Source organism: Myotis lucifugus, unplaced genomic scaffold (assembly GCF_000147115.1).
Source record: "Myotis lucifugus unplaced genomic scaffold, Myoluc2.0 scaffold_1, whole genome shotgun sequence".
Classification (NCBI taxonomy): Eukaryota; Metazoa; Chordata; class Mammalia; order Chiroptera; family Vespertilionidae; genus Myotis; species Myotis lucifugus.
In genome coordinates this window covers 28,436,903-28,464,640 of record NW_005871049.1, presented here as the reverse complement: position 1 = coordinate 28,464,640, position 27,738 = coordinate 28,436,903, and the positions used below count along the sequence as shown (strand labels likewise).

Below are 27,738 nucleotides of genomic sequence, written 5' to 3'. Positions count from 1 at the left end.
TGTATATAATTGATTTCAGAGAGGAAGGGAGAGGGAGAGAGTCAGTTGCCTCCCACATGCCCCCTACAGGGGATTGAGCCTGCAACCAGGGCATATGCTCTGACCAATATTGAACCCTGACTACTGAGCGACACTGGCTGAGCCCTTCCTTTCTTTCTTCCTCTCTCCCTTTCTTTTTCTTTCTTCCCTTCTCTTTTTCTTTTTTCCCTTTCTTTTTATGCTACCTGGAAAGTTTTGAATAGATTTCAAAGCTTCCTTTTTTATCTTCTAAGAAATTATTCATATTAAAATTGTTGAGCTATATTAACAAGTAACTGAATTTTGCTAAGCTCAAAAGAGGAGTGTCACAATTTGCAGCATGATGTCTGACTATTAACAGTCACTCATTTGGAAGTTCTTAATCTAGATAAATAGTAGGTAAACTGATCAGAGCGATTTTTCCCCCCTCAAAATACCCTAAGATAATATATAGTGCAGGCCTCATTTCCAGCGAGTTTAACCTCAATGCCTCAGCAAAAACAGTGCCTACCACAATCCCATGAAATAATTTTAGAAGCAATAAATTATGACTGGTTCCATTTACACAAATATTTTGATATCATGAACTAGCTTGATTGTTCAAACTGAGGGGCTAAGACGGAAAGCTACAGATAGAAAGGTCAAGAAGGAGATGGTGTTTTTAAGTTACTGCATGGGGTTTCTGTGGAGAAAGGAGTAGGGGGTTAAATCAGCTGCCATATGGGGAAACAGTCTGTCTCCCAGCAGATGGGAGCATAGTGTACTTGAGATTTGAAATTGTATTCAAACATTTTTCAAGTGCTTGAAACAGCTATGAAGAATAACTTTTGTTGGTGGGAAAAAATCTTTGAGCAATGAAATTTCAAAATGAATTGTATGTCCAATAATACTTCATAACTATGAAAGCATACTGAATCAAAAAATTCTTGGTTCCATTAAATTTAGGAATTCTTCATGGTCTTGAGTCATACAGTAAAGAGATTGAAAATGGCAAAAGAAACAGCTGAGCACCTGATGGATGTCCAAGCAGTAACATTTTTGTCATATTAATTTAAAAGGAAGAAGATTCTTGCCCTAACTGGTTTGGCTCAGTGGATAGAGCATTGGCCTACAGACTGAAGGGTCCCAGGTTCGATTCTGGTCAAGGGCATGTACTTTGGCTGCAGGCACATCCCCAGTAGGGGGTGTGCAGGAGGCAGCTGATTCATGTTTCTTGTTCACCGATGTTTCTAACTCTCTATCCCTCTCTCTTCCTCTCTGTAAAAAATCAATAAAATATATTTAAAAAATAAATAAATTAAAGGAACATGATTTTTAAAGCTCAAAAATGGAAAGGAATGGGGCTAGCTAGGTACGACACAGGTAATGTTACATTACTCCCTCAGAACAGGTGTGGGATGATGAGAGAATGAACAGGACTATGTTATAGCAGTGGCATTTCCAGAAAGCTACTTTTACTGGTTACAATATGGAGTTTATCAAAATGTTAAGAATTTATCATTTAAAACTATTGTCAAATTAAAAATGGATCTTAATCCTAGGTATCGTGTATAAATCAAGAAACATGAAGTGATTTTTTTCATAGAAACAGAAAAGTTATAGTACCTTAAACTGTAATATTTTCAAAGAACTTTTATAAAACTACTAGAGGCCTGGTGCATGAAATTTGTGCATGTGGGAGTGGGGAGGGGATGTCCCTCAGCCTGGCCTGCATCCTCTCGCAATCCATTGGGACCCCTCAGGGGATGCCCCTGGGGGATCGGGCCTAAACCAGCAGTTGGAAATCCCTCTTGCAATCCAGAACCACTGGCTCCTAACCGCTTGCCTTCCTGTCTGCCTCATCACCCCTAACCACTCTGCCTGCCTGCCTGATTGCCCCTAACTGCTTGCCTGCCTGCCTGGACCCCCTAACCACTTGCCTGCCTGCCTGATCATCCCTAACTGCTCACCTGCCTGCCCGATCGTCCCTAACCACTCGCCTACCTGCCTAATCATCCCTAACTGCTCGCCTGCCTGCCTGATAGCCCTAACCACTTGCCTGCCTGCCTGATCACCCCTAACCAATCTGCCTGCCTGCCTGATTGCCCCTAACGACCTCTGCCTTGGCCCCCGCCACCACGGCTTCATCCGGAAGGATGTCTGGAATGATATGCAGAAGATCGTTTTCCTATAGACTAGAGGTCCTGTGCACAAATTCATGCACGAGTGGGGTTCCTCGGCCTGGCCGGCAATTGGGGCCAATTGAACGGGGGGCAGCCGCCTGGGGGGAAGAGCCATGGGAGGTTGGCCGGCCAGCCCGCCCCCTGGGGCCAATCGGGGGGGCTGGCCAGCCCGGAGAGGTTGCCAGGGGGATGAACTTACCACCAGGGAGCAGCTCCTGCATTGAGCGTCTGCCCCCTGGTGGTCAGTGAGCATCATAGTGACCAGTAGACTGGTTATTCGGTCATTCAGTCACTTAGGTTTTTATATATATACTAGAGGCCCGGTGCACAAAAATTTGTGCACTCAGGGGGGTCCCTCAGCCCAGCCTGTGCCCTCTCGCAGTCTGGGACCCCTTGGGGAATGTCCACATGCTGGCTTAGGCCCGCTCCCTAGGGGATTGGGCCTAAGCTGGCAATCAGACATCCCTCTGGCAGCCCGGGAGCCCTCGGGGGATGTCCACTTGCCAGCGGGGAGCAGGCCTAAGCTGCAGTCGGACATCCTTAGTGCTGCTGAGGAGGCAGGAGAGGCTCCCACCACTACCCCTGAACAGGCAGTCACCAGCCTGGCTTGTGGCTGAGCAGAGCTCCGCCTGTGGGAGCACACTGACCACCAGGGGGCAGCTCCTGCATTGAGCATCTGCCTCCTGGTGGTCAGTGTGTGTCATAGTGACCAGTCATTCCCAGTCGTTCTGCTGTTAGGGTCAATTTGCATATTACCCTTTTATTATACAGGAGTGCCTGGCCAGCCTGGGTGAGGGGCTGATGGCTGTTTACGGCTGGCCAAAGCCCCCAGCCACCCAAACTCCCAGTGGAAGCTGGCTGGAAGCAGGTATCTGGGATTTATTTCTCTTCTATAATTGAAACTTTGTTGCCATGAGCGGAGGCCTCAGCCAGGTCATGTCTGGCGGGAACCGTGGCTTCCTCCATCACCGGGGCAACCAAGCCTCCTGCTTGCTCCAGCTTCGTGGCTGCCGGCGGTCATCTTGGTTGGGTTAATTTGCATATATTCGCTCTGATTGTCTGGTGGGCGTGGCTTTGGGTGTAGCGAAGGTATGCTCAATTAGCATCTTTGTATTTTATTAGTTTAGATAGAGGCCTGGTGCATGGGTGGGGACCGGCTGGTTTGCCCTGCAGGGTGTCCCAGATCGGGGGGGGGGGGTCCTGCTGGGGTGCCTGGCAAACCTCGGTGAGGGTCTGAGGGCTGTTTTCAGACTGGCCACACCCCCTTAAGGGATGGGGCTCCTGCTGGGGTGCCTGGCCAGTCTGGGTGAGGGGCTGATGGCTGTTTGCAGGCTGGCCAAGCCCCCCAGTGGGGACCCTCACCCCATGAGGGTGTGGCCAGCCTGGGTGAGGGGCTGATGGCTGTTTGCAGGCTGGCTACGGCCCCCAGCCACCCAAGCTCCCAGTGAAGGCTGGCTGGAAGCAGGTATCTGGGATTTATTTAGCTTCTATAATTGAAACTTTGTTGTCTTTTGCAGAGGCCACAGCGGCCAGGGCAGGCGGGAAGCTTGGCTTCCTCCATCACCGGGGCAACCAAGCCTCCTGCTTGCTCCAGCTCCGTGGTGGCTGGCTGCCATCTTGGTTGGGTAATTTGCATATAGTGCTCTGATGGCTGGTGGGGAGTGGCTGTGATGTAGCAGAGGTACGATCAATTTGCATTTTTTCTTTTTATTAGATAAGATATAAGATTACCTTCTGAATGAAGGCAAATAAATGTCAGTGTATCCATATATATGTGAATATCTAGGAAAACAGTTCAGTGTTGGAAGAGACTAATCTTCATGTGGAACCCAAGATTATATTTTAAATATATTTTAAGCATAGAAGGATAAAGCAGGCTAAGGATTATACCAAGGCCATAGAGATAGCAGTAAATGACAGAAGTGAATCTGAAACATGTTGGGCATTCCAAGCAAGCCAATGTTCTTCCTAGTAAATTAAACTCCCTCATTTAAGTAAGTTGCCAATTCATCCTACCAAAAAGAGCTAAAGGATCAGTATGGTACCTGCACAATAGGAAATTTTCATTTCCCAAATTAACACTGGTTCCCCTCACTATCCTAAAGGAGAGTGTCCTTATGTAAGCTGAAACTGCATAAAGAAGCAATTCCCATTAATTGATATGGAAAAAATTGGGAGTGTTTCCAGATCCAAAATTCAATATACATACAATGTCTTTATTTTGTTCACCATGATGGAAAATATTAATTAGCATAACACCCTTCAGAGGTCTCTTAGGCTTTTGGATACCTTAGGACTCATCTTGCTAACCCACGCACAAAATGAGTCAAGATAAAGCACAAATGCTGACAGGCACAGTTCAAAGCTATGGTGGCTTGATGCTGAGATGCTGATGATGTAGTTTCCAGGGAAAGAGCTTGGAAGTTTGCCACAACTGCTTGGTTTGCCTGCTGCCTCTATAACACTCGCTGCAAAACAGACGCTGAACACTATCCTCTTCAGATTTCTTTCAGTTAGCAAAAAAGGGGTACTAAATTTCATGAAAGGAAAGTGGAGTAATGCAAACTCATGAAAAGCAGAGGGACACCTGTAGGTACCCACCTATTAGCCAGTAGGTTACTAATTGCCCACCTCTGAGGGACTATCTATAAATACACAGAGGTCTTCCCAATGGTTCTTAAGCCAGGGACTGGCTTACACAAGCATCCATCATAGCCAACATTCAGTTTCAACTAACCTGAGGCAAGTCATAGCCACCCTAAACCATTGCCTTAGATAAGCACTGTGATACATTAAGATAAGGTTCTCTTGATTTGTCTTAATGAAATGTTAAGTTGAAGCGAGATCCTTTTTGTAGCACTTTTCTTTAAATATGTTAATCCAATACAAGAGCATTCTCCTTGATTTCTATGAGATTATCTATGTACCAGGGGAAAATCCTTTATTATTCACTTGTTTTCTGAAAGTTTTACTGAATGATAACAGTTGCTTCTACTTTCACAGAGTCAGTCTATTGGGACTCAAAGTTCTGCTACTTTGCCTACAGTAAACATGGGATAGGAGATAATATTCAGATCATTCCTTTTGCTGAAAGCAGAGGTAAATACGAACAACACTGCCAAGGAAGCAGGCAAAGTGGTCCTTAACTGCCATTCTCTTCCTTTACATGTGATCAGATGCAATAAAAATCATTTCAGCTTAATTTGGAAAGGTTTTGTTAAATATATTAATTTAAACTTTGTTAATTACATAGCAAAACAATAATCCTTTTGTAAAATTTATATATTTTTCAGTCACTGGCAAAACCATTAGAGGAGAAATCAAATAATAACTAGAGACAATTTCATCAATCACTTAGAAATAAATCCTAAGTCAGCACCTGCCTGTATTATAAACGCCAGTGGAGGTAGCCTAAAGATTGATTTCTGCTCTAAACAGTTTGGCTCAGTGGATTAGAGCATCAGCCTGTGGACTGAAGGGTCCTGGGTTCAATTCCAGTCAAAGGCACGTACCTTGGTTGCAGGCACTCAGCCCTGGTTGGGGGCATACAGGAAGCAACCAATGGATGTCTCTCTCACATTGGTGTTTCTCTCCCTCTCCCCTCCACTCTCTCTAAAAATCAATGGAAAAAATGTCCTTGGGTGAGGATAAAAATAATAATAATAAAGATTTACTTTTTTCGAAGGTAGGCTGTTCCATAAGTAGAGATTTGAACAGAGTTTAACTCTCCAAGATTCGGTGCCAGGTGAATTAAAGACAGTATGTTATTTGTAAGCTCATAGAGCAAAATATTATTAACATAATGTTGGAGATAACAGCATAAACCCTTGAAGAAGCTGAGAAAAGAGAGACTATTGTAGAAATGTCACAATACATTTATAAGTCCTTTATTATTGATTATTACTCTATTACTCTTGCTTGGTTTTTCATTTTTGATAAAATAATATAAATAGATAACTAGCTAGCTAGTAATATGGGTATTTCTTTGGACCTGGAATTGCCTGTATTTCATACCATTGTGCCAATTTCACAATTCAAAGAAGAGATCTCATCATTACCCCAGTGAGAACAAGGCAGCCACTGAAAGTAAAGGCATGGCACAAGAATGGCATCACAATATTCCCTAGGTCCTCAAAGAGTGAAAACCAGAAAACTCTTTTTGAATCAACATAGGAACATGATCTCTGGGCAATAAACAAACAGGGAAGGTGGGAAAAGGAAGGCAAGGAAGAGAGGGCAATACTGGGGGTAGAAGAGGAGAAAATAAAATGCAAGAAAAAAGGTAAAGTCTCCGTGAGAGACAGACACTGGGTGAACCAGACGTGAGTTTTGGGAGTTACAGGATACATTCTTTCTCTACTTAGAATGTTGATTTTGAACATTTCAAAACATAAAACCAAAACATCTCATTAGCCAAGGGCAGAGTCCCTTGATCTCAGACTTGGTCAGGTCCCCACCCTTCATTTTCAGCCCTCTTGGGAAGATTTTTTTTTTTTACATTACAAAAGTAATTGCTACAGAGGTCAAAGGATAACAAAACTATAAATTATGCCGTTGAGCAAACTACAGTCAAGAGCTGCTGAAAGGGCACTGGCAAAAATCTTCACTCTAAAGAAAACTCTATTCTGTGGCCAAAAGTGCAGGTAGCAAAAACAGGAAGTGTAAATTTGACAGCTGACCTTCAGCTCCTTTTGGTCCTTATCACTGAGAGTGGAGATTGTTATTTTTGTATCTCCACCACCTCTTCCTCTTTCAGATGGGTAAAAAAAAACAGTTTTCTGCTTTCAGAGACAATGTCTCCACCAATCACAGTTCATTACTTGGCTTAGGGATGGGCACACAACCCAAATCTTGACAAACACAGTAACACATGACCCTATCCCCCACTATGGTAACTGGCCCAGGGATGGATACTGAGTTCGAAACAGACCAATCAGCCCTGGCTGATTTGGCTCAGTGGATAGAAAGTCGCTCTGGGGACTGAAGGGTCCTAGGTTCGATTCCGGTCAAGGGCACATGCCCAGGTTGTGGGCTTGACCCCCAGAAGGGGGCGTGTGCAAGAGGCAGCCAATTAATGATTCTCTCTCATCATTGATGTTCCTCTCTCTCCCTCTCCTTTCCACTTTGAAATCAATAAAAATATCTTTAAAAAACAACAACAATAGACCAATCAAAACTCTTCCAATAACTTTTACAAGAAAAGTCCCTGTCTCCTTCAAAGATTGCAAGTGCTTAAATCTTGTACTTTTGGGCCTTTCTCTTCCAGTATGTGAAGACAGACTGATTGAGAATGGAGTCAACTACAGGGAAGCAAGCCTATAGAGGTGTAGCAAAAGTGACAGAATGGCATTGCTCAGAATCTGGATAAAGACTAATCCTGAAATTTTTAGTAACATAATCCAAACATTTTCTTTACAAGATTGTTACAGTCATTGGCTAATTATTTGTGGTCACCTGAAACTGAGTCTTACAGTTATACTTTGTGGTATAAATCCCACTATTTTTAAATTTATGCCACAATTTATTAGGAAAATATTTTGTTAAGGCGCAACTGGAGCAGAATTGTCATATTCTTAGACATGTAGACATGATGTAATATGAGTCTGTATCATCTGCTCTTCTCAAAGCTCACATAAATCCAGACTAACCCTCAGAGAAAAGAGGAAGGGCACCTCTTCTCTATAATATAAGGACCATTTAACATTCTAAGTTATTCTTTTGGTTGTCTAATAGAAATATCTCTTTTTCATTAATCTTCACCCAAGGATATTTGTCCATTGATTTTTTAGAGAGATGGAAAGAGAGAGGGAAAGACAGAGAGAAACATCAATGTGAGAGAAAAACATTGATTGATTGTCTCCTGCAGGAGCCCTGACCAGGGCCCAGGCCAGGGAGGAGCCTGCAACCAAGAAACGTGCCCTTGACTGGAATCAAACCCGAGACCTTTCGGTCCTCAGGCCAATGCTCTATCCACTGAGCCAAACTGACTAGGGTTAGAAATATTTCTAATGTCATAAATATTGAAACTGGCAATTTTGTCCTTCCTATAACTTGTGCCTTGGGACAAAAGAGAATGTACCTTTGAAATAAAAAAAAATACTGGAATATCTGCAGGTTTTCTTTGTACACAGGTGCATGGGTACCCACACACCCACCCATCCATCTCCATCACACACAATATTAACAACAAAAGGGATAATGATAAATGGGCAAATATGTTTTCTGTTAATGGACCAATCACAAAAGAGTTACTTAGCCAAAGTGTAAGTCTGAAGGAATATTTACCTATAAATGTGTGTTTGTGAAAAAATAAAATTCCTCCAACTATTCCAATCACTTTGAAACTCTCCTCAAATCTATTCTGCATGCTTCTATTCTCTTCCTAAAATATAGACCAGTCTATGACCCTGTTCTGCAACAAAACCCTTAGCTCCTTTTTTTTTAACTGTTAGCTTCTGACAGCATAAGAAAGGAAGTTCCATCCTACCAGCTTAGCAATCAAAGTTCTTCACAACTTGATCCAACCAACAGCTTTATCCCTTACCACACCTCCAAGGCATCTCCTGCTCCAGAGAAACTCATCATTTGCAAATGATTCCCTCCTTTCGCCATCTCTAGTCTAACTCTGCCTGGAGTGTGTATTTCTCTTAGGTACACCTATTATTTTATTTTAACTAACTTACACTGAGAATCCATTAGGTGCTAGTCAGGTACTAGACTCTTACCTATTCTTGGAGGCTTACCACACATTGTATTCCCATACCTCCTGAATTATAACCAATCTTTCTGTGCTGCAATACTTACATCACTCCTAGCTATAACAGAGCACTTAGCAGACACTACTGTTTATCTGCACAGCTACAATGTGCCTCCCCTTCTTCCTTAAAACAGAAATCATTTGTTTAGGTAACCAATCTGCATGTGCTGCGATACAGATGAGTCCTTAAAAAGGCTTGGGGATGAGTAATGAATTCCCTAAGCCAATCTAGGTCACCTTCCCCTCACCAGTGGTTGAGGTAAGCATACCACAGAAAGTAGCCATATCATCATCCACAGCACCAGGCAAACCTTCTTAGCTGGTCTTAGCAGGGTTCCACAGTGAACCTTAAAAAGGTACCAATGCCTTTTGTTTAATCTATCTTTTTCTTGCCATCATGAACAGGACCAAAATTCTGAATTAAAGTCCAACACCCAGCTGCTTATTCTCAGTTCTGCAGATTCAGGCCAGGAATTAATATGTAAGTAAAGGGCTTCATGGGACACCTTTGGATCTCTCACGGCTAAAATTTAAGATCACTCATGCCAAACAGTGACTAGTGGTACCTTTTCTTTCTTTCATGTTCTTTTAAGAGGCTCATGAAAAAATTTTTTTTTTTGAAAATAGATTCTTATGATGCACTTATGCATCTTCAAGGTCATTATCAGCTAAGTAAACAATAATGTCTTCCTTTATTTCAATTGTATGGTCATGAAACTAAGGAATACTTTATGTTGTTCTCAAAAAACAATTGTTTCCTTATAATTTTATCACCCACAGCCTATACTGGCAATGTAAAATTGATGTAAGAAACCTATACTATCCTTGAAAGCTATATCTACTAGAGCAAAACACAGACAGTGAATATTTGAATTTTTGAGGTCTGCTTGGCAGGGTAAATTCATCTTCACACAATTCTCCACAATAAATTAATAACAATTATTTATAGACTGCTACCAGTAAGATACACAGTTATGATATGAGCTAGAAAATGGTCAACAAAGCTATCTAACTATAATCAGTTACAGTAATAACTGTACTCCGTATTTACCATATCCTGGGACTGGTGGCATTTTGTTTTATTTGACTGTTTACTTGTCTGTCTGCCTCCTTATCCAGACTAAGCTACACAAGGGTATGAGCCATTTCCCACTCACTACTGTCATCCTATTACCTACCACAGTGTTCATGCTCAAGAAGTGCTTGTTGAATGTAAGAGTAAATAAATGAGCAAATACTAATGCCACATTAATTCTATTATAAACTGCAGGAAAAGATGAAAATGTTCAAAACATTTTTTAATTTTAAAGAAAGCTAATAATTTTTTTATCACCTATAGATTACATGAAATAATAAAAACAATGTCTTGACTGTGAAGTTAAAAAATACAAAACTAAAACCCAGGATAATTATCATATGCATGCTAATGAGAAGTGGGGTTAACTGTAGTTAACCAGCTTGGACGATAGAACAAAAACACCCACCAGTGTCCTCTTTGCAATAACATGACATTACTATTTTATTGCCATCATTATTGCCCAGGCAATTAACTTTACTCCTCTTTACATGAACTTCCCAAAAGAACCGCTAACTTCTTCAACTGAAAGTATTAACATTGATGAAACTCTTCCCTGAAATACCCTGCCTGTTTCCACCACTTGTAAACTATTTAATCCTGATCCTTTACCCATCTTAATCAAGTCTCCACATTGAAAGACCCATTTTTGCCTTTGCTTTTCCTCCCCAGAGTCTACTAAAGCTGTTAACATAGTCTTCTCTGTCACCAAGGTAAGCAATAAATTCAGTTCTGTCTTATCAGTATAGTGTGGTGGTATCTGGGGAGTTAGTATTCCACAGTAGTTAAAATTCTCAGGTAACTTCATATTTTGGGAAGGGAATAAACAGTGATTGGTTTTAGATATTAAGTTAATATGCATTTCTAGGTAGCCATTAGAAACAGACTACTTATTAAGGTAAACAAGTGATCTAACCTATCTGCATTGACATGAACTAACTTTAAAAATATTTTTAGTTTTGCTTGTTTTGAAGTGCATAGCAAGTCACAAAAGTAAACACTCAGTATTATCCTATTGATATATATTTCAAAACAGGCAAAAAATAATTCACTTTTTATAGGACAGTACATATGGAAATATATGCATAAAATTATAGAGAAAATCAAGCCATGAAGTGAAAAAAGCTTAATACAATGATTAGATATGCAGGGATAAGAGGGGTAATCAGGGAAAAACAAAAGGAAGGGACTTCAGAACTATTATTGAAAAAGTCACTTTTTTTTAAGTTGAGTCTCTTACTGGCTGAGTTGAGTCACAACCTAGGTTAGACATGCTGAATGATAGTTCAATTATTATTATTTAATGATTAACATACATTATATACATACACACATAACTATGTTCATACACACACATATATAACAATTCCTCTCCCATAACACAAATCACTCAGCATGCAGGTATCATGTAGCTCTCTTGGCACTGACCTGTGGGAATTGGAATTAGGGGAAGAGAAAGTGCTAATACTCTGGCTACTGCTACTTTTGTAACATAGTCCTTTGTCTCTGACCCAAGAGGCTCCTATCTTCTATCAGCATTCTTGAACTTGTGGTAAGCTAACTGGCTACTTTGAAATGGTACAATATCTTAAACTTTTCACAACTTTTGAAAATATTAAGAAATCCTATCTATGAAAAGAAGACAACTGGTACAGTTTACAGCATGGTGAAAAACTAAGATGGGTGGTAGGAAAATGAGTTTTAGCGTTGGTGTAGGTATAAAATATGAATGATATATAGGGCAGACACTTCTCCAAATCTCTATAGATAGCTAGGACAGCTTCTGTTCTCAAAGTCTAAGGTTATAGATGTCAGAAAAAATAACATGACATGCAATGTTGCAGAATGCAGAAATGTGAAAAAAATCTAACCCTATAAATGTTAAAGATACAAATTGTGATGACAGCAAGTACAAAGTTTATTTCATCTGCATTGAAATCTTTAGCTGTAATATACCACAAAATGAAAATTCTCTTTTAACTTGTATATCAAAGAAAAAATAAAGAACCCTGCAAGGAAGCTCAAGTAAAATATTTTTACGATATACAAATGCCACTGAAGTGAAAAATCTTCAATAAGACCACCCAACCTTGACAAGTGTATTCACATAGGATTTAAAGAGTAATATTTGTATGACATACAGTAGGTGGTCTTTTGCGTGGATGAAATACTCCAGCTGACTTTGGTTCATGAGTGCTTCTAGGAGAATTATGGTAAGTTTCTACCAGTCAAACCATAAAGTTAGCCTAAATTTCTAATTCTGCTTTCAGATCCATAATTTTTGTGATGAAAAATTAAAACTTCTTGGTCCTATGTGTAGGAATGTATCCATATATGTACTGTACTTAAGAATACTAGGTATGATGGGTAATATGTACCCACAGATACTGCATTTTCTTTTAATAATGTATTCTTTATTTTATTGATTGACTATCAGGAAGCTCCTCTGCAAAATGTTCAGCACTAATGGTAACACTTTTCTGGCACAACTGTAGTCCTTCACTTGGATTTTTATTCTCAATTCCTTATTTTACAGTTTTACTCTGTATGTATTTTTTTACCAGACATTTTCTCAAATTATGTGCAGAAGTAGAAAAAAACTAATGGCTGTGTATTTGTATGTATGTGTCTTCTAATTTTAAATGAAACATAGCTTAAATAAGGCTGTAAATTTCTTGAATCAGCAGGAAAACATAACAGAACAAAAGATGCCACTGAAAATCACACCATCAAAATGAAGCAACTTGAAAGATCAGAACAGTTGTTACAATCTGTTGGAATTTCAAGTATGATAACTTACTTGCATATGTCATCTTCTGGTTCTTCAAGCCCAAATCTTTCATCAAATGTAAGTTGTATCCATACATTTTCCTCTGCTGCTACTAATCTCCATACCAAGACCATATTTCTTGGATAAGTATGAGGAAACTTTGGGCTGTGAATACTTCCATTAGTGGACACGGTAATAATTCTCTCATGCTGGGGAGCTTGTACTCCTAAAACAAAAACATAGGTATACACTTACATTGAGAACAGACATTTTAAAAATCATAGGTTTCAAAATAAATGTTTTTTTTAATCATCCACATTTTACCCAAACAAGTGTTGGATATGCTTCATAAAATATAAATTAAGTATTACTCTCTTCAGAATTTAACCAGAAAAAAAAGAGATTATTTTAACATTATTGAGTAAAAACCTATGTATAGGTATACTTCAAAGAACAAAGCAAATTAGTCATTTTAATCAAATTACCAAAATTTCAAACAACCAATACTTTTGGATTCCTAAAATTGCAATAAAATTAAGACCCTAATCTCCAAGAACTTATCAAATATGAATCATATTAGAACAAAAAGAAGTGCGATATAACTAGTTTTAAAAATACAAATTATGATTGAACTCCCCCTAATCATGATTAGGTTAGATAACTTAGAGTTCATCAAAATGTAGATTATCTGCCTGAGCCTAACCTAATAAAAGAAGCTGGGCCCTTCCTAAATTCAGAGAAATTCAAAGTGTAAGAGAGATTCAACAGCAGGTTGATTCTTTATTGCTGGCATCAATGAACACGGAGGAGGTGACATGTCCGGGGTTGTGGGAAGCCAGCCGAAGACAGGCTAAGGCTGACAGCTAGCAAGGAAATGGGACCTCAGTCCTAAAACCTCAGGAACCTGAAGAAACTTGGAAGTAGACTCTTCTCCACAACCCCCAGGAAGAATCAAGTCTGGCTGACACCTTGATTTTAGCCTCGTGCAACTCTGAGCAAGAACCTAGTCACAGGATGCCCAGACTTCTGACCCATAGAGCTAAGATGAAATAAAGTGAGTTTTAAATGGCCAAATTTATGATAATTTCTTACACTTTATTAGAAATGAATACATCTTCTATTGGGCACAAAGCTGTTCGGATGGCAAGTTATTCCTTTTTGCCTCCATTCTTCAACAGCAATCAGAGTTCTAGCATGTACAATAACTGCAACAACTTTTCATTTAATATTATGTTAGTCAAAATACATGATTGAACTCTGGTAAAATGCAATTTAAGAATACTGCTCTAAGAAACTCCTTGAATTTAAAAGACAATGTCAAGAGTCATGTATTAGAAGGGTCATGTAATTAAGATTAAAGAATAACCTTTTTGATTGTTAAAACACCCAAAATAATTTTAATAAGTTTGTCTATGATTCTTGAAGCAGTATTTTCATCCTCATAAACAGCTGTTTTAACAATCAGTTTGGTAAGTATTTTTTTTATATTTTCTAACCTAGAAATAGGGAGACAAGGTAAAGACATATATAATGTCCTTTGACAATACCTAGTACACATTATGGGGAAGATCATCATATTAGTAAAATATGCTTTAAGTACCTAAATTTGTGCCTAACCTTGTCCTCAGCAGTAAGTAACCTACATAGAAATACATTCTCTTCTAAATTGGATGCTAATTGTTGATACTGCTGTTGGCTATATTAACATATATGAAATGATCAATAACTCCTCTATGCACACCAGTATATCTCCTAGGAAGACATAAGATCTATCAAGTTAGATGATATCTTCCCTATAGAAGATAATGCTAATTTACTATTAAAATTAAATTAATAAATTGTTTTCAAAGCTTTCTTTCAAAAATGGACCCTGGCCGGGTAGCTAGGTCACTTAGAGTATTGTCCTGAAATGGCAAGGTTGAGAGTTTGAACCCTGGTTAGGGCACATACAAGAATCAACCAATAAATGCATGAATAAGTCAAATAACAAATCTCTTTCTCTCTCTCTCCCTCTCTCTCTCTCTCTCTCTCTCTCTCTCTCTCTCTCTCTGTCTAAAATTAATAAATGTTAAAAATTTAAATGGAAATGAGATATTTTCCCACTCCTTAAATTTTATTCCAATAATCTACACATAGTAGTAGCTTATATCGAGGATTCTTCTTTTTTAACTAATATTTCTAATAAGTTAACTTTTTTCAATCAGATTTATTAATATTTACCCCATTTCGTCTCAAAGCAAATGCCTTATATCTCAAGGCACTCTTTACAAATACAGCAACGTTTACTTTCATATATAATCTAGAAAACTAAGTGGTTATTAAAAGATTTGAATCTATTTTTATATCTCCAGTCAAAACAGCTCATAGATAAAAAGTGTATACTTAAATTGTTAACATTTTTTCTTTTCTTTATAATTCACAATTCTGCTAAACTGTAACTAAACATAATTCATAGACTAAAAAGCTAAGCCTTATTTGTGCTAAGCATTGTAAATTTCCTAAGTTAAATTGCTGCTCCTAAAAATTCATCTCAAAATGCACTGAGGTTTGCCACCAAACACATATGATTTATATAAATCTCAACTACTACCTCTATAATCAAAATGAAAAAAGCAACAAACAGTAAGTTCTACCAAATTAAGACTCTGCATTTATACCCCTGCTATTTAAAAATATCATTTTTCCAAAGATATAACTTACTGGTATTTTAGGAATAAGATAAGTATATATTTTGTAACTATTTTATTGAATAGCTTCTTTCCTAGTCAATAACGGTCCACACAAAAAAGAACCAATGAAATAAAACAATTGCTTGTAGTCAAATCACTACAATATTTCCAAGATACTCCATTCAATGTATTCTAAACAAGAATAAATTAATCATTATAGATGAATTTAGCATGGAAAATGAAAATGTTCACAAACACTAAATTTTTTAAATTGTAACTATACATCATTTCATATTATCCTGTACAACCCCTTAAGGTATAAGTATTAAAAACTAAAATGAAACAAAAATAGAAAAGAAAAGACTAAAAGAAGTTAATAATGCAAATACGATAAAACTATTGATTATGTATATACACATACAATTCAACTACATAGAATCATTGTATTTTCATATGTATTCAATAAGCTTAGTATTACAATTAAAATAATTTCCAAATATTTGCCATGCTGTTAGTCCCTTTGAAGCTAAAAGAGAGTAGGAGTAAAAGGATCATAAGCAAGGAAAATTATAATAATTGAAAATGCTTAATAAAGATAACACTAAAAAAGGTATTTCTGGATAATATATAATTCATAAAAACAGATAAATCATCCATTTCCTTCTCTATTCTAATGTTATAAGTTGATTGTCAAAAGAAAGACTTGTAATACTAAGAACTAGGTAAAAAGAAAGGAGTTTCCACTCTTGGTTTAGTTTTAGAGTTCTGAAGAATTCTGGTTCCTGTTTCACATAGGCAAGACTATAGTGACATGTCACACGTGTAAACTTCACTGATGTCCTGTGAAATTTTTGAGGTGTTTACTTGCAAATACATGTTAATTTTAAATTGTGCATATAAAGGCATTTCTGTAATAGTCAGTTGCATCTATTTTCAAACCCTTACTTATTCACCAGTCTTATGTGTGCTTTGCTCTGCACACTGTTTTTCCCCAGTGATAAACCTCCTTTATCCTAATTTTATTACTGTGTTTATAAATAATAAGCTATCTCTGTTTCCACTTTCATTAGCTCTCAATTAACAAATTTTTCACTTTTAAGCAATAGTTAAAATCACATGACACATATATGTAAAAGCTAGTTTTACTGCTTCCATGATTGGCACCTTTTTCCTAGGAAAACTAGAATAATCTCATCCTAATCCTCTTTGATTCTGTAGAGGGAAGATATACTTGAGCTCCACATAGCAAAGAGATATCTCTCCATACAAACTGAGGAATCTCAGAGGGAAAGGGTCCGGAGAGATTAACCAAAGACCTTATATGCATATATGCATAATTCATGGACACAGACAATAGTGCAAAGAAAGCCTTGGTTGGGGATAGAAGGGGTCAATGGGGGAGGGGGAGAAGGGGGACATATGTAATACTTTCAACAATAAAAATAAAATTTTAAAAATAAAGAAAAAGAAAAGAAAAATCCCAAACAATATAGGTAACCCATTTTCATATTTATAATTCTGACTATTAAAACAAAAGACTAATATACTAGACAGAAAACTCAGACCCCATCAGCTCAATCTATTGTTTGCCATACCTTTAAAGAAGTAGCAAAATAAAACAAAGATAATCAACAAAGTTTTCTTTATCCAAACTGTTTAAAAATTACATGAATAAATGTTCAAGAAAAAATAAAATAAGGGATTGCTATATTAAGTAAGCCATAAAACAATATGTTTAAGATATGCTCAACTTAGGTTCCTGAATTTATCCCAGAATAAAATCATTTTATTCCTCCAGGGAATGAATAGTCAAAAATCATATGTTGAGACTCTATCATGTGTCATGAACTGTTCCAGGTACCTCGGACATCGGGAACAAACAAACAAAAAAATCTTGTCCTCTTAATATGACAACTTCTGGGACTTTAATTGAGTATCATTACTCCACTAAATAATGATACTAATAATTAATATTCAAAACCCACTTTGGATGTTACCTAGTTTAGACTGCCATCCTGATTCTTGTGTGTATTCATTCCTTCAGGACTGCATATTTTAATCATAATATATGGCTTGATCTTTCTTTTCTACCCCACTATAAATTCCTAGATGGCAGAACTATTTTTATTAAAGTCCACAACCAGTACCTAGCACTGTGCCCAGCACACATCACTACTTCATACAAATCAATAGAAACAAACTTGCTATCCCAGAACATAGCCAAAAACAATTTTATGTGTTATTTTAAAATTTCATCTTCAATTCCTAAATTTCCAGAGACTGTTCATATAAAATTAAAGATATTTTATAATGTATACACCTCACCAATTAAAGTCCCAAAATGTGTATTTGATATTTTACTCAAAATTCATCTATTAGAATCTACATGTATTTTTCAGCTGAAGGCTATAGGTAGTAGAGTACTCACTATTGAGATTTGCCATTTTCTTTATATGCTTGCTTTGTTTTTTTAAAAAAATAGATGTTTATAATTTTGACATATTTGAGAAAGCTACATTATAATCATTATTTTATCTTAACTATCAAAATAAATCAATTGATAAAATTAGTTATTTTAGGCAAGATATTTGATGTTATTTTTTATAAACTAGAAATAATCACAACCTATTTTAAAGTTCAATAAAATGATAACTGAATAAATTAACCATCTTAATAACTACAAATCAGTATGTACATGAAGGAGAAACTTTGTCCACCACATTCTTTCTAATTTAAATACAATGAGAGAAAAAAATGTATTATCAGGTATGAAGTTTTTCTGAAATCAGCAAATAGGAGATTGCTATGCAATATTGGTCATATGTATAAGGATTCTGAGTTCATCAAGATCAAATTGATTAAGCAAGAACCAGTGTTTTTTAGGAAGTGATTTTACATTTCTGATTTCTTTCTACAGGTTGATTAATGAAGGAGAAAAAGGGACAACTTTGTAAAAGTAAAAATTTTGCCATTTCCTTTACCCTGCTCCCATCTTTAAAAAATAAAAAAAAGGTTGTTTTGTTTTGTTTTGTTTTTTGGTATCTACTGAGAAGTATAAGAATTCAGCCATTAGCCTCCTCTCTATGAGCAATGGGAAGAAAGGGGGCCTGTGTTCAGGAAGTTCCAGAAAAATCTACTAATGAAAGAAAGTTAGTATAGGGAGTATTTTCCCAGCATCCCTCATTACCAATGTGAAATAGCCTCTGAATAAAGAAAGGCAGGATTGACCCTCCACAAAGTATGCCTGGAAGCTCAATATAAGTCCATTTCTCTCACTGCATGGATGACTCTAATTGGCCAAATGGAGTGAATCCAATGGCTTCCCCATCCCCCTTAATACTTGGGAATTAGGACACTCGGGGTGCAGAAGTAAGATCCAGAACTACTGTAGTCATTAAGCCATCATAACAGAATCCAGTCTGATACAGAAGTAGGCAGATACACAGTAAATAGGAAAAAGAAGCTACATCCCAGATCAAACTGCATAATAAATTCATTCCATCTCTGGGCTTCTCAGGTACATGACTAAATAAACCACTTTTACTATATTGAAGACAATTAGTGTTGACTTTTTGTACATACCACCAAAATTATTTATACAGTGAACATGATTGGATTTGCCAGAGGTGGTCTTGATTTAGACCTGTTATCTTGGTGTGATTATGGTTATTGTTCCTTTTTCAGGCTCTAAAATATCAGAATTGGCATCATAAGAGAATACAGAAATAAGATTATCAAATTCTTCTTGTATTGAGGCATGAGATACTGAAATGGTAAAGATTTGACTGCATGATATTTTAGCCTTAAGTCAATGGCAAACAACCTAAATTCATTTTAAAAAATGAGATATCACATTGTAAGTGGAGGCTCAATTATGGAAGACAGACTGGCAATAATCTTCTCACCGATTATGCCACAGGATAGATAGCCAACTTTATAAACACAGAATCATAAAGCCTTTATCACACATCAATTAGTAATGAATATAATTGTACATATACATAGTTACACACACCACTATAGTGAAGCATGTTTAGGCAATGCTATTATTCCTTATTCTGTATTAAATTGTGCATTACTTTAGGTACCACAAAGAGACAAAAACCAGAATGTAAAATAAATTAGGAGTAATTCACATTACCAAAAAAAAAAAATCACTTCCAAGATACACTATTGATTCAATTTTTTTCAAAATTTATTCAGATCTCTTGTTAAATTTAAACTGTTATTTAATGTAGAAAATTTACACAAAATATAAGTAGAAAAATACATTTGTATGAAATATGACAAAAACTAACATCATTAAGTACAAATTCATAGTATATAAGCTTGTTTAATAGAAAGTATGTTCAGTAAAGAACCTCATCTGTTTTAGAGACTCAACATCTGGCAATTTTTTATCTGCACAGGACATATAACTTACAACACTCAGGGTGGAATTTACCAGCAATTTCAAATATGCAAAGTAGCTACCTATTTCTTTCTGAGCACATAATGTCTAGATACAGTACTGACATTCTAATGGAAAGATGTTTAAAATTCAGGTAATCAATACAAACCTACTATTTCAGAGAAAAGTACAAATAAGACCACTAGTTTATGCCTTCAATGAATATTTAAACTATGTTTGAAATTTTCTTTTAGGTTAACCTCTGAAAGAAGCAAAATAAATAATTCCTAAGATACAATAAAATAGGAATATATTTATTTCAGTCTTAATATATTCAGCAATCATAGTGCTGAAAAATGACTTTTCTGCTTCCTACTTGCATTTAGCATTTTATGTTCAAAGGTGAATTTATATATAATGAGACTATGAATTTCTTACAAATAATACTCAAATATTGAAAAATAATAATTCATTTGGTCACATCTATACAAGTTATATCCTCCTACTTATGTTTTAAATGTTATTAAATGCTGTAAATAAGTCATAAAGTATTTGCATTTCCATAAGCAATATCTGAGATTTATAAGTTCTATTTGTAGTAAAATCTTTGGTCTCAGTAGTAAATCCACATAATGATATCAGAACCAAATGAAGTGCAATTATCCTGGGACATATCGTCCTTATGGGCTGGATTAAATATGAATATACTCAGGAATGTTCTAACCATCCTGCCCTGCTGGCAAACATCACCTTCCCGCCCCACACTCGGCCCTCAGTAACTCCTGTCAATCTTAACATGACGGTAAAATCTGAATAAAATATAGATATGAGGTTTTTAATAGAAATGTCAGCCATAAAGTACTAATAAAACACAATTTTAGTGGGAAAATTGGTGGCTTAAATTTTATTTCTCAAAACAAATATATTTTTAATAATGAGAATGAAAATAATCATGCCAATCTATTTCATCTCAGCTTATATTATTTTGCCATCTAGTTAGTCTATTATAAAAGAGTGAATAAGCACCAACATGAAGAGGTTAAGTATACTTTATTCTGGAGTTGGTTTGAATATATCCATTAGCACAATTCTTAAGCAAAAACTAGCTTTAAGAGTGGTCTAAAAAGAGAAGCTGAAACATAGATGAGACAGATTCAAGAAGATACTCTATATACTTTTATTCAAAATAGGGACTGAATTGAACTTCACAAAGTCCACCAGAAGTTTCATTTGTGAGAAGAGATTATTGTCTAACACCTCATTATCACTAGTTGCTTCAGCGTTATTAAAAAATACCTGCTTCTCTATCTCTGATCTCAATGAAGACTTTGAGGATATGTTTGTCAGATTGGACACTGTCAGAAGCCACAAGGTATTTGCACTGTTTATGTGAGTGTAATCCCCCAGCCAGCAATGAACCAACTGCATTTGTGACCTCCCGCAAGTGAACAGACCTGTTGGAACAGAGCATTTCCTTGAAACTTCTTGCTCATAAAATCCAATTTTGATGTTGAAAACTTTCCACCTATGTTTCCCATAAATCGACCCATGTATCTTCTAAGTAAATAGAATACTGTCCCCCCAAATGGAACAAAGATATAAGGAAACAAATGACCCAGGGATGAGAAGGAGCAGGAGAAAACAGGGGAAAACTTAATTGTGGTTAAGGGTAATAATACTAATTATCCTGACAAATGGCTAATACTCTTTCTATTAAGTTGAAGTAGGGCTTTTAAAACAAGAATACACATTACATAAGCCTTAAAACAGCTATACTAATAATTTAAAATATGTGATTAAAATTTATAGTGATTTCTGTACACCACCACAAACCTTCCATATATTTATTTTATAGCAGCTATCATACTTCAAAATTTGCTTGCAATGTTATATTCTTGATAAAAAGTCAACCAAAATAAAAGATGTGTGGTGGGAAGCAAAATACAAAAATAAAATAAAATAAAAAAGACCCTGATATAAATATGTATTAAGACTTTACTCATTAATTAATTAACAAGGGACTTTTATTCATTACTATATGCCAAAAGAAAATAGTTATAAATGAAGAATGGACAAAAGGCCAAGAAATACCAGAATAATTAACTACACTTAAAAAAAAATAATTCTACTCTCTTTACACTAGAATAGTCAAAATAATTTGCCAAGGGAAAATTGTCTTAACATATCAGAGACTGCAGGAATAAGATTAGAGATATTTCAGTACATTGCAGTGTCAAGATTATTAAGAAAATGAAAACAGCACTGAAGTACTGGATCAACTAAACAGAAATTTAAAGGTACAGGGATAGAAAAGACCCCAATGTAAAAGGAAGGCATCGAGCCTACACTTGTCCATGCGGAAGAATCGGATAAGACTATTATACCACCTAAACAAATTTTAATCTGCAATATGGTTCATATCAACCTTACTTATGTGCAATTACATTAGAGTGTATGATAAGAAAAGTTTAAAAATTCAGAGTAAATAAAAATATATGTTTTGCTTACCTTTTAAATGTTCTTTCTCCTCTTTTCTATGCCAGTCCAGATGCTTGGGTATAGTTCCTCCCTGCCAGTAGATGGAGATAGTAAAATTGAGTCTTTTGGTGACCTCAAATCCTAATCTAGGTGGTTCAGAATCTTCAATTTCAGATTTTGGAAGTAAAAAAAATTTTGAATGATTGAAAAGACACATAGAGCTTGTAAAAATGATTATCTGAATCAAATAAACTTTAATTCATGGTCATTGATACCAATTTTTAAGGGAGCGGGTCTTGGCTGGCATAGAAAAAAATAAAAGAAAGAGCATTATTTTGTAGGATATATTCCCTTGACTCTTCATTCTTCCCAGATTTCAACAAAGATATATCGAGTATCTACTAAAAATTGTAGGTTACTGGCTACATGCTTTCATACACATTATCTAGTTAATGTTTTTAACAACCCCATAAAGTGGTAATTATTATCCCAAAACATCTGTCCCACAATCTATATTTTTAAAAGTTTCATATGGTGAGCTGATGTTCACTTGCCAAGTTTTTATAGTCCTCCTGGTGTTCAGTTAATGGCATCTCAAATTTAGGGAGAATTCATTTCTTTTTCCTACTGATAAAGAGACCTTGGCTTCGTTGGGAATTCATTTGCTATTGATAAAAATGGTTTTGTTTAATTTTATTTCAAATACAAGCCTCTAGCAGCTATCCAAGAAGAGATTCAATAGGCTAAGGGAAAGCCATTCCAGAGATTAAGTAGATCATCTGAAATGAAATGGGATTCAGGAGTAGTGTTGCATGAAATTGTTTTTCTTTGAGAAATTGTACACTTAAGATCAAATTCATAGGAATAAACATTAAAATGTGTGATTACTAACAATAACTTATTAAAATAATAGAATTATTATGATTTTCCAAAGCTAACAGGACATATAAGTATCTCTTAAAAATTATAAAAAAGCAAAGGCTAAGAATATCCAAAAATGAATTGAATGTTGATAAATCTGAAACAATTGGTTCCATTTTTCTCACTCAGTTTAGAAAACTCATTGAAATTTTAATTAAATAGAATCTATTTCTTATTCTTATCACAAATAAAGTCTAGGTTCCAATGTTCCTGGTAGTCATGTTCGATGACTTGATTTCAACAAAACAAATAGGGCATACAACTACTTAAATAAGAGTAATTGTAATTTGTTCAATAAGGACTAGCTAAAATAAACTACCCTCTTTTATTCAGTCACCTTAATCACCCTGACCAAATGAATACACTACTTTTTATATACCTCTCTATGGTTCTTCTAATAATTTTCATGTTATCACAAAAATCTTCAAAACCAAAAGTATTACGCAAACTTTATAGTTGTAAGTTGGCTATCATAGTAATTTGACCATAAAATGTCTTGTTCAAACCAATCCTATCTAATAAAAGAGTAATATGCAAATTATCATCACTCCAACACACAAGATGGCCACCACAAGATGGCCAGCAGGGGAGGTTAGTTGGGAGGGACCAGGCCTGAAAGGGAGGGCAGTTGGGGGAGATCAGGCCTGCAGGGGAGGGCAGTTAGGGGCAATCGGGCCTGCAGGGGAGGGCAGTTAGGGTGACCAGGCCTGCAGGGGAGGGCAGTTGGGGGTGACCAGGCCAGAGGATGAGGGCAGTTAGGGGCAACCAGGCCAGCGGGGGAGGGCAGTTAGGGGCAATTGGGCCTGCACGGGAGCAGTTAGGCATCAATCAGGCTGGCAGGGGAGTGGCTAGGGGGTGATCAGGCTGGCAGGGGAGTGGTTAAGGGGTCATCAGGCTGGCAGGCAGAAGGAGTTAGGGGCAATCAGGAAGGCAGGCAGGTGAGTAGTTAGGAGCCAGCAGTCCTGGATTGTGAGAAGGATGTCTGACTTCCCGTTTAGGCCCGATCCCACCAGGTTGGGGCCTAAATGGGCAGTTGGACATCCCTCGAGGGGTCCCAGATTGGAGAGGGTGCAGGCTGGGCTGAGGGACACACCCCCCTTCATGCACCAGGCCTCTAGTCTATATATAAAAGCCCAGTGACCAGAACGACTAGACGACAGGTGGCTATGACATGCACTGTGACAGCCAACCAGCCTGATCCGGGCCCTGATCACCCCCCCTCTCCGCCCCCAGCACCCTGATCGGCCCCAAACATCCTGATCGGGGGTGAGGCTGGCCAGCCAATGCCCTCAGCCACTCCACCCGCCAGCCCAGCCCGATGGGCCCCCATTGTGGTGGGCCAACTGGACCCCACCCATGCACAAATTTGTGCACCAGGCCTCTAGTAAACTTATAAGAATGAAAGAGGGTGGTGTTATTGTGTCAGGAAAACATATAAACTATGACTGTCCCCAGAAAATTTGGACATGTGGTTACCCTAATAACAAATGTCAATGTTTATGTTCAATCAGATATTTTAGGTCTAAATCCTATTCTCTTTCCACTACATCATATGACCCCAGGAAGTCTTTCAAGTTGGATATATGTGATTAATTCTTAAGTGGATATGTTCCTGTTAGCATCCTTATTAAATTTAGTCCACTGAGTAGAACATTTTCTTAAATTTGGTAATATCTATTACATTTAGAGTACTTTACTTCAAGATAGATTAATACAACAACAACAATCCTAATAACTTTTTTTTTGTTTAACTGTTTTTTAACGAGCTACTTGTGAATTGTTTCTAATACTACCATTGGGTTAACTGATATGAAAAACTGGAAGTAAAAACGGCTTATCCTCCACAATGATGCAAGTCTCACGTATGTAGGCATTTATTTACATGATTGTTTAGTCTTTAAAATACATCTGTGTAATTTAATTAGCAGACTCTAAAAGATCATGCATTCTGCCTAGGGTTTTGTTTTGTTCTCACTGTTCGATTTTTACTGTTGTATCCCCCAAAGCATAACAGAGTACATTACCCATGATAGACAATAATAAAGCACATATTTCACCATCAAATATATCACAAAGAAAACTTAGTAGATAAAAAGGATGACATATGGGTTGTCTCCTGGTCTATTGTTGCTTTCGGAAAAGAATTGTCCAAAATCCCCCACATTAGATGCAATATCAGCCACCTACTGCCATATCCTCAAATATGTTTCTATGAAATTAAATTATTTTAAATTCATGTTTGAAATTACTTCACCATGATCTTCTAGAAATCAAAAGTTAAGTACAGTAGGTCCTCAAATAACACCATTTCAATATAACATTAATAAGAAAAAAAATCAATTTCTGGCTGAGCACTACCTGGGTGGAGTTTGCAAACTTATTTTAGTTAGCATTATGCTTTAATTTTTCTGTGCTAAATGAGAGTAATAAATGGTAATGTTTAGAACTTAAAAGTATTATGGATGGTGGAATAACACAGTAGCTCACATGATAAGAAGCATTGCCAGTAGGATGATCTAGACAGAAGAATGTAATAGTGTAGAAAGTTTTGAGACAAAGACAAATTCTGACATGACTTGCTAAATAATGTCTATAATCCTCTGTCCCTTTATAATTGCTCCAATTATAAAATGAGGTTTCAGAATTCCTCAAATATGTTAAACTTTTGAACCAAGTATTTAAGAGCAAAAGCTATGTTTTTATCTTTTTAAACCAATGGCTTGAGAAAGTTTTGAGAATCTGGTGAAAGGTATGGAAACTCAAACCAGAAAATTATATATTCAAATACACTCTCATAGTTTTCACACAATAGCATACAATTGTGGAGTATTTGTCCAGCCCACAGAAACAATCTATGAACCATTTTATATATGAAACCATGGGTAAGAACTATTTCTCCAAAAATAACATCCATTTTAAAGTAAAACAAACAAGGAGTTCCTCACTCCATGACCAGATGATCTACAGGGCCATTTTGGTAAAATAACATAAAAATAAAACACTAACCAATTTAGCAATCAGAGATTAAATAAGAATTGCATCTGAAAGACTATCTTGAATTTTAGAATAAGTTGATATATATATATACACATAATAGATATATAAGATAATCTAATAGATATAGCATGATTTTTACATAAGTGATGATAATATTTCACATACTTTAAGTGTAATTCTATAAAAGTCTTTAAATATTTTCTGGAAAAAATGCATCTAATATGTAATTTAGAACAACTAAGAATTCTTATGTTCTCTGAAAATACTGTTATATTTTCTGGAGAAAATGTTAAAGATTTGATATCAAGAAATGTATACAGAACAGAACAGATAATTCAATTGCACTCCCATATTTCCACAAAGATTTATTTACCATAATAGTTTTTTAAGTGCAAATGACAAAAACAGTTATCAACATGGAGCACCAATTGTGGGCTGGAAACTATTAGACACTCACAAGAACTATCTTACAGTACAATCAAGGTGGCTTAATCATCCCCACTCCACTAAGGAGAAAACTTCTAACTAGATTGAGACATCATGAACAGAGAGAACAAAAAACGTGAGTATCAAACGTGAGTCCCACAAACTGCAGGCAAGGATGGATAATAGGGCTGCTCCCTTCTGTGGCAACAGGAAGCAGTGCTGTGAGGGTGACTAGTACCAGCAGGGCATGCATTTTAAAATGGGCAGTGGTTCTCGGGAGCCATGTAGGTGGGTCAGGTAGCAGACGATACATCTAATTTGATTCTGCTTCTAGTTCTTTTGTGATTGAAATGATAGGGACTCATTTTCAGAAGTGTTACATACATATACACACACACACACACACACACAAACACACACACACACACACACACATATATATACTAGAGACCCAATGTATGAATTTGTGCAAGGGGCTTGGCCCCCACCACAGCCGTGGCTGCCTCTGCCTTGGCCCTTGCCTCCACAGCTTCATCTGGTAGTTAGTCTGGAAGGTCATCCGGAAGGTCGTCTGGTCTAATTAGCATATTATGTTTTTATTATATACTAGAGGCCCAGTGCACAAAAATTTGTGCACTCGAGGGGTTCCCTCAGCCTGGCCTATGCCCTCTTGCAGTCTGGGACCCCTTGGAGGATGTCCACTTGCTGGCTTAGGCCTGCTCCCTGGGGGATCAGGCCCAAGCTGGCAGTCAGACACCCCTCTGGCAGCCCGGCAGCCCTCGGGGGATGTCTACTTGCCAGTGGGGAGCAGGCCTAAGCTGCAGTCGAACATCCTTAGTACTGCTGAGGAGGCGGGAGAGGCTCCCACCACCACCGCTGTACTGGCAGCCGTCAGCCTGGCTTGTGGCTGAGCAGAGCTTCCCCTGTGGGAGCGCACTCACCACCATGGGGCAACTCCTGCATTGAGCGTCTGCCCCCTGGTGGTCAGTGTGTGTCATAGTGACCAGTCATTCCCAGTCGTTCTGTATGTGTAGGGTCAGTTTGCATATTACCCTTTTATTATATAGAATAGAGG

At 37.0% G+C, this 27,738-nt stretch overlaps 1 protein-coding gene across 10 annotated transcripts in view; it reads right to left on the bottom strand.

Annotated features, from left to right (window-relative positions):
- PDGFC (platelet derived growth factor C) overlaps positions 1-27,738 on the bottom strand; it is a 180,607-nt gene that overhangs the window by 72,414 nt on the left and 80,455 nt on the right. For 7 of the 10 annotated variants that reach the window (XM_023755482.1, XM_006081866.3, XM_023755495.1 and 4 more), the window contains one exon: positions 12,813-13,008. In XM_023755482.1, the coding sequence (XP_023611250.1) occupies positions 12,813-12,916 (104 nt within the window). In that variant the 5' untranslated portion in view covers positions 12,917-13,008. Of the gene's footprint in view, positions 1-12,812; positions 13,009-15,482; positions 15,502-22,349; positions 22,411-27,738 lie in introns of those variants that run through there. The other 3 variants (XM_006081868.3, XM_023755490.1, XM_023755510.1) reach the window with 2 other exon arrangements.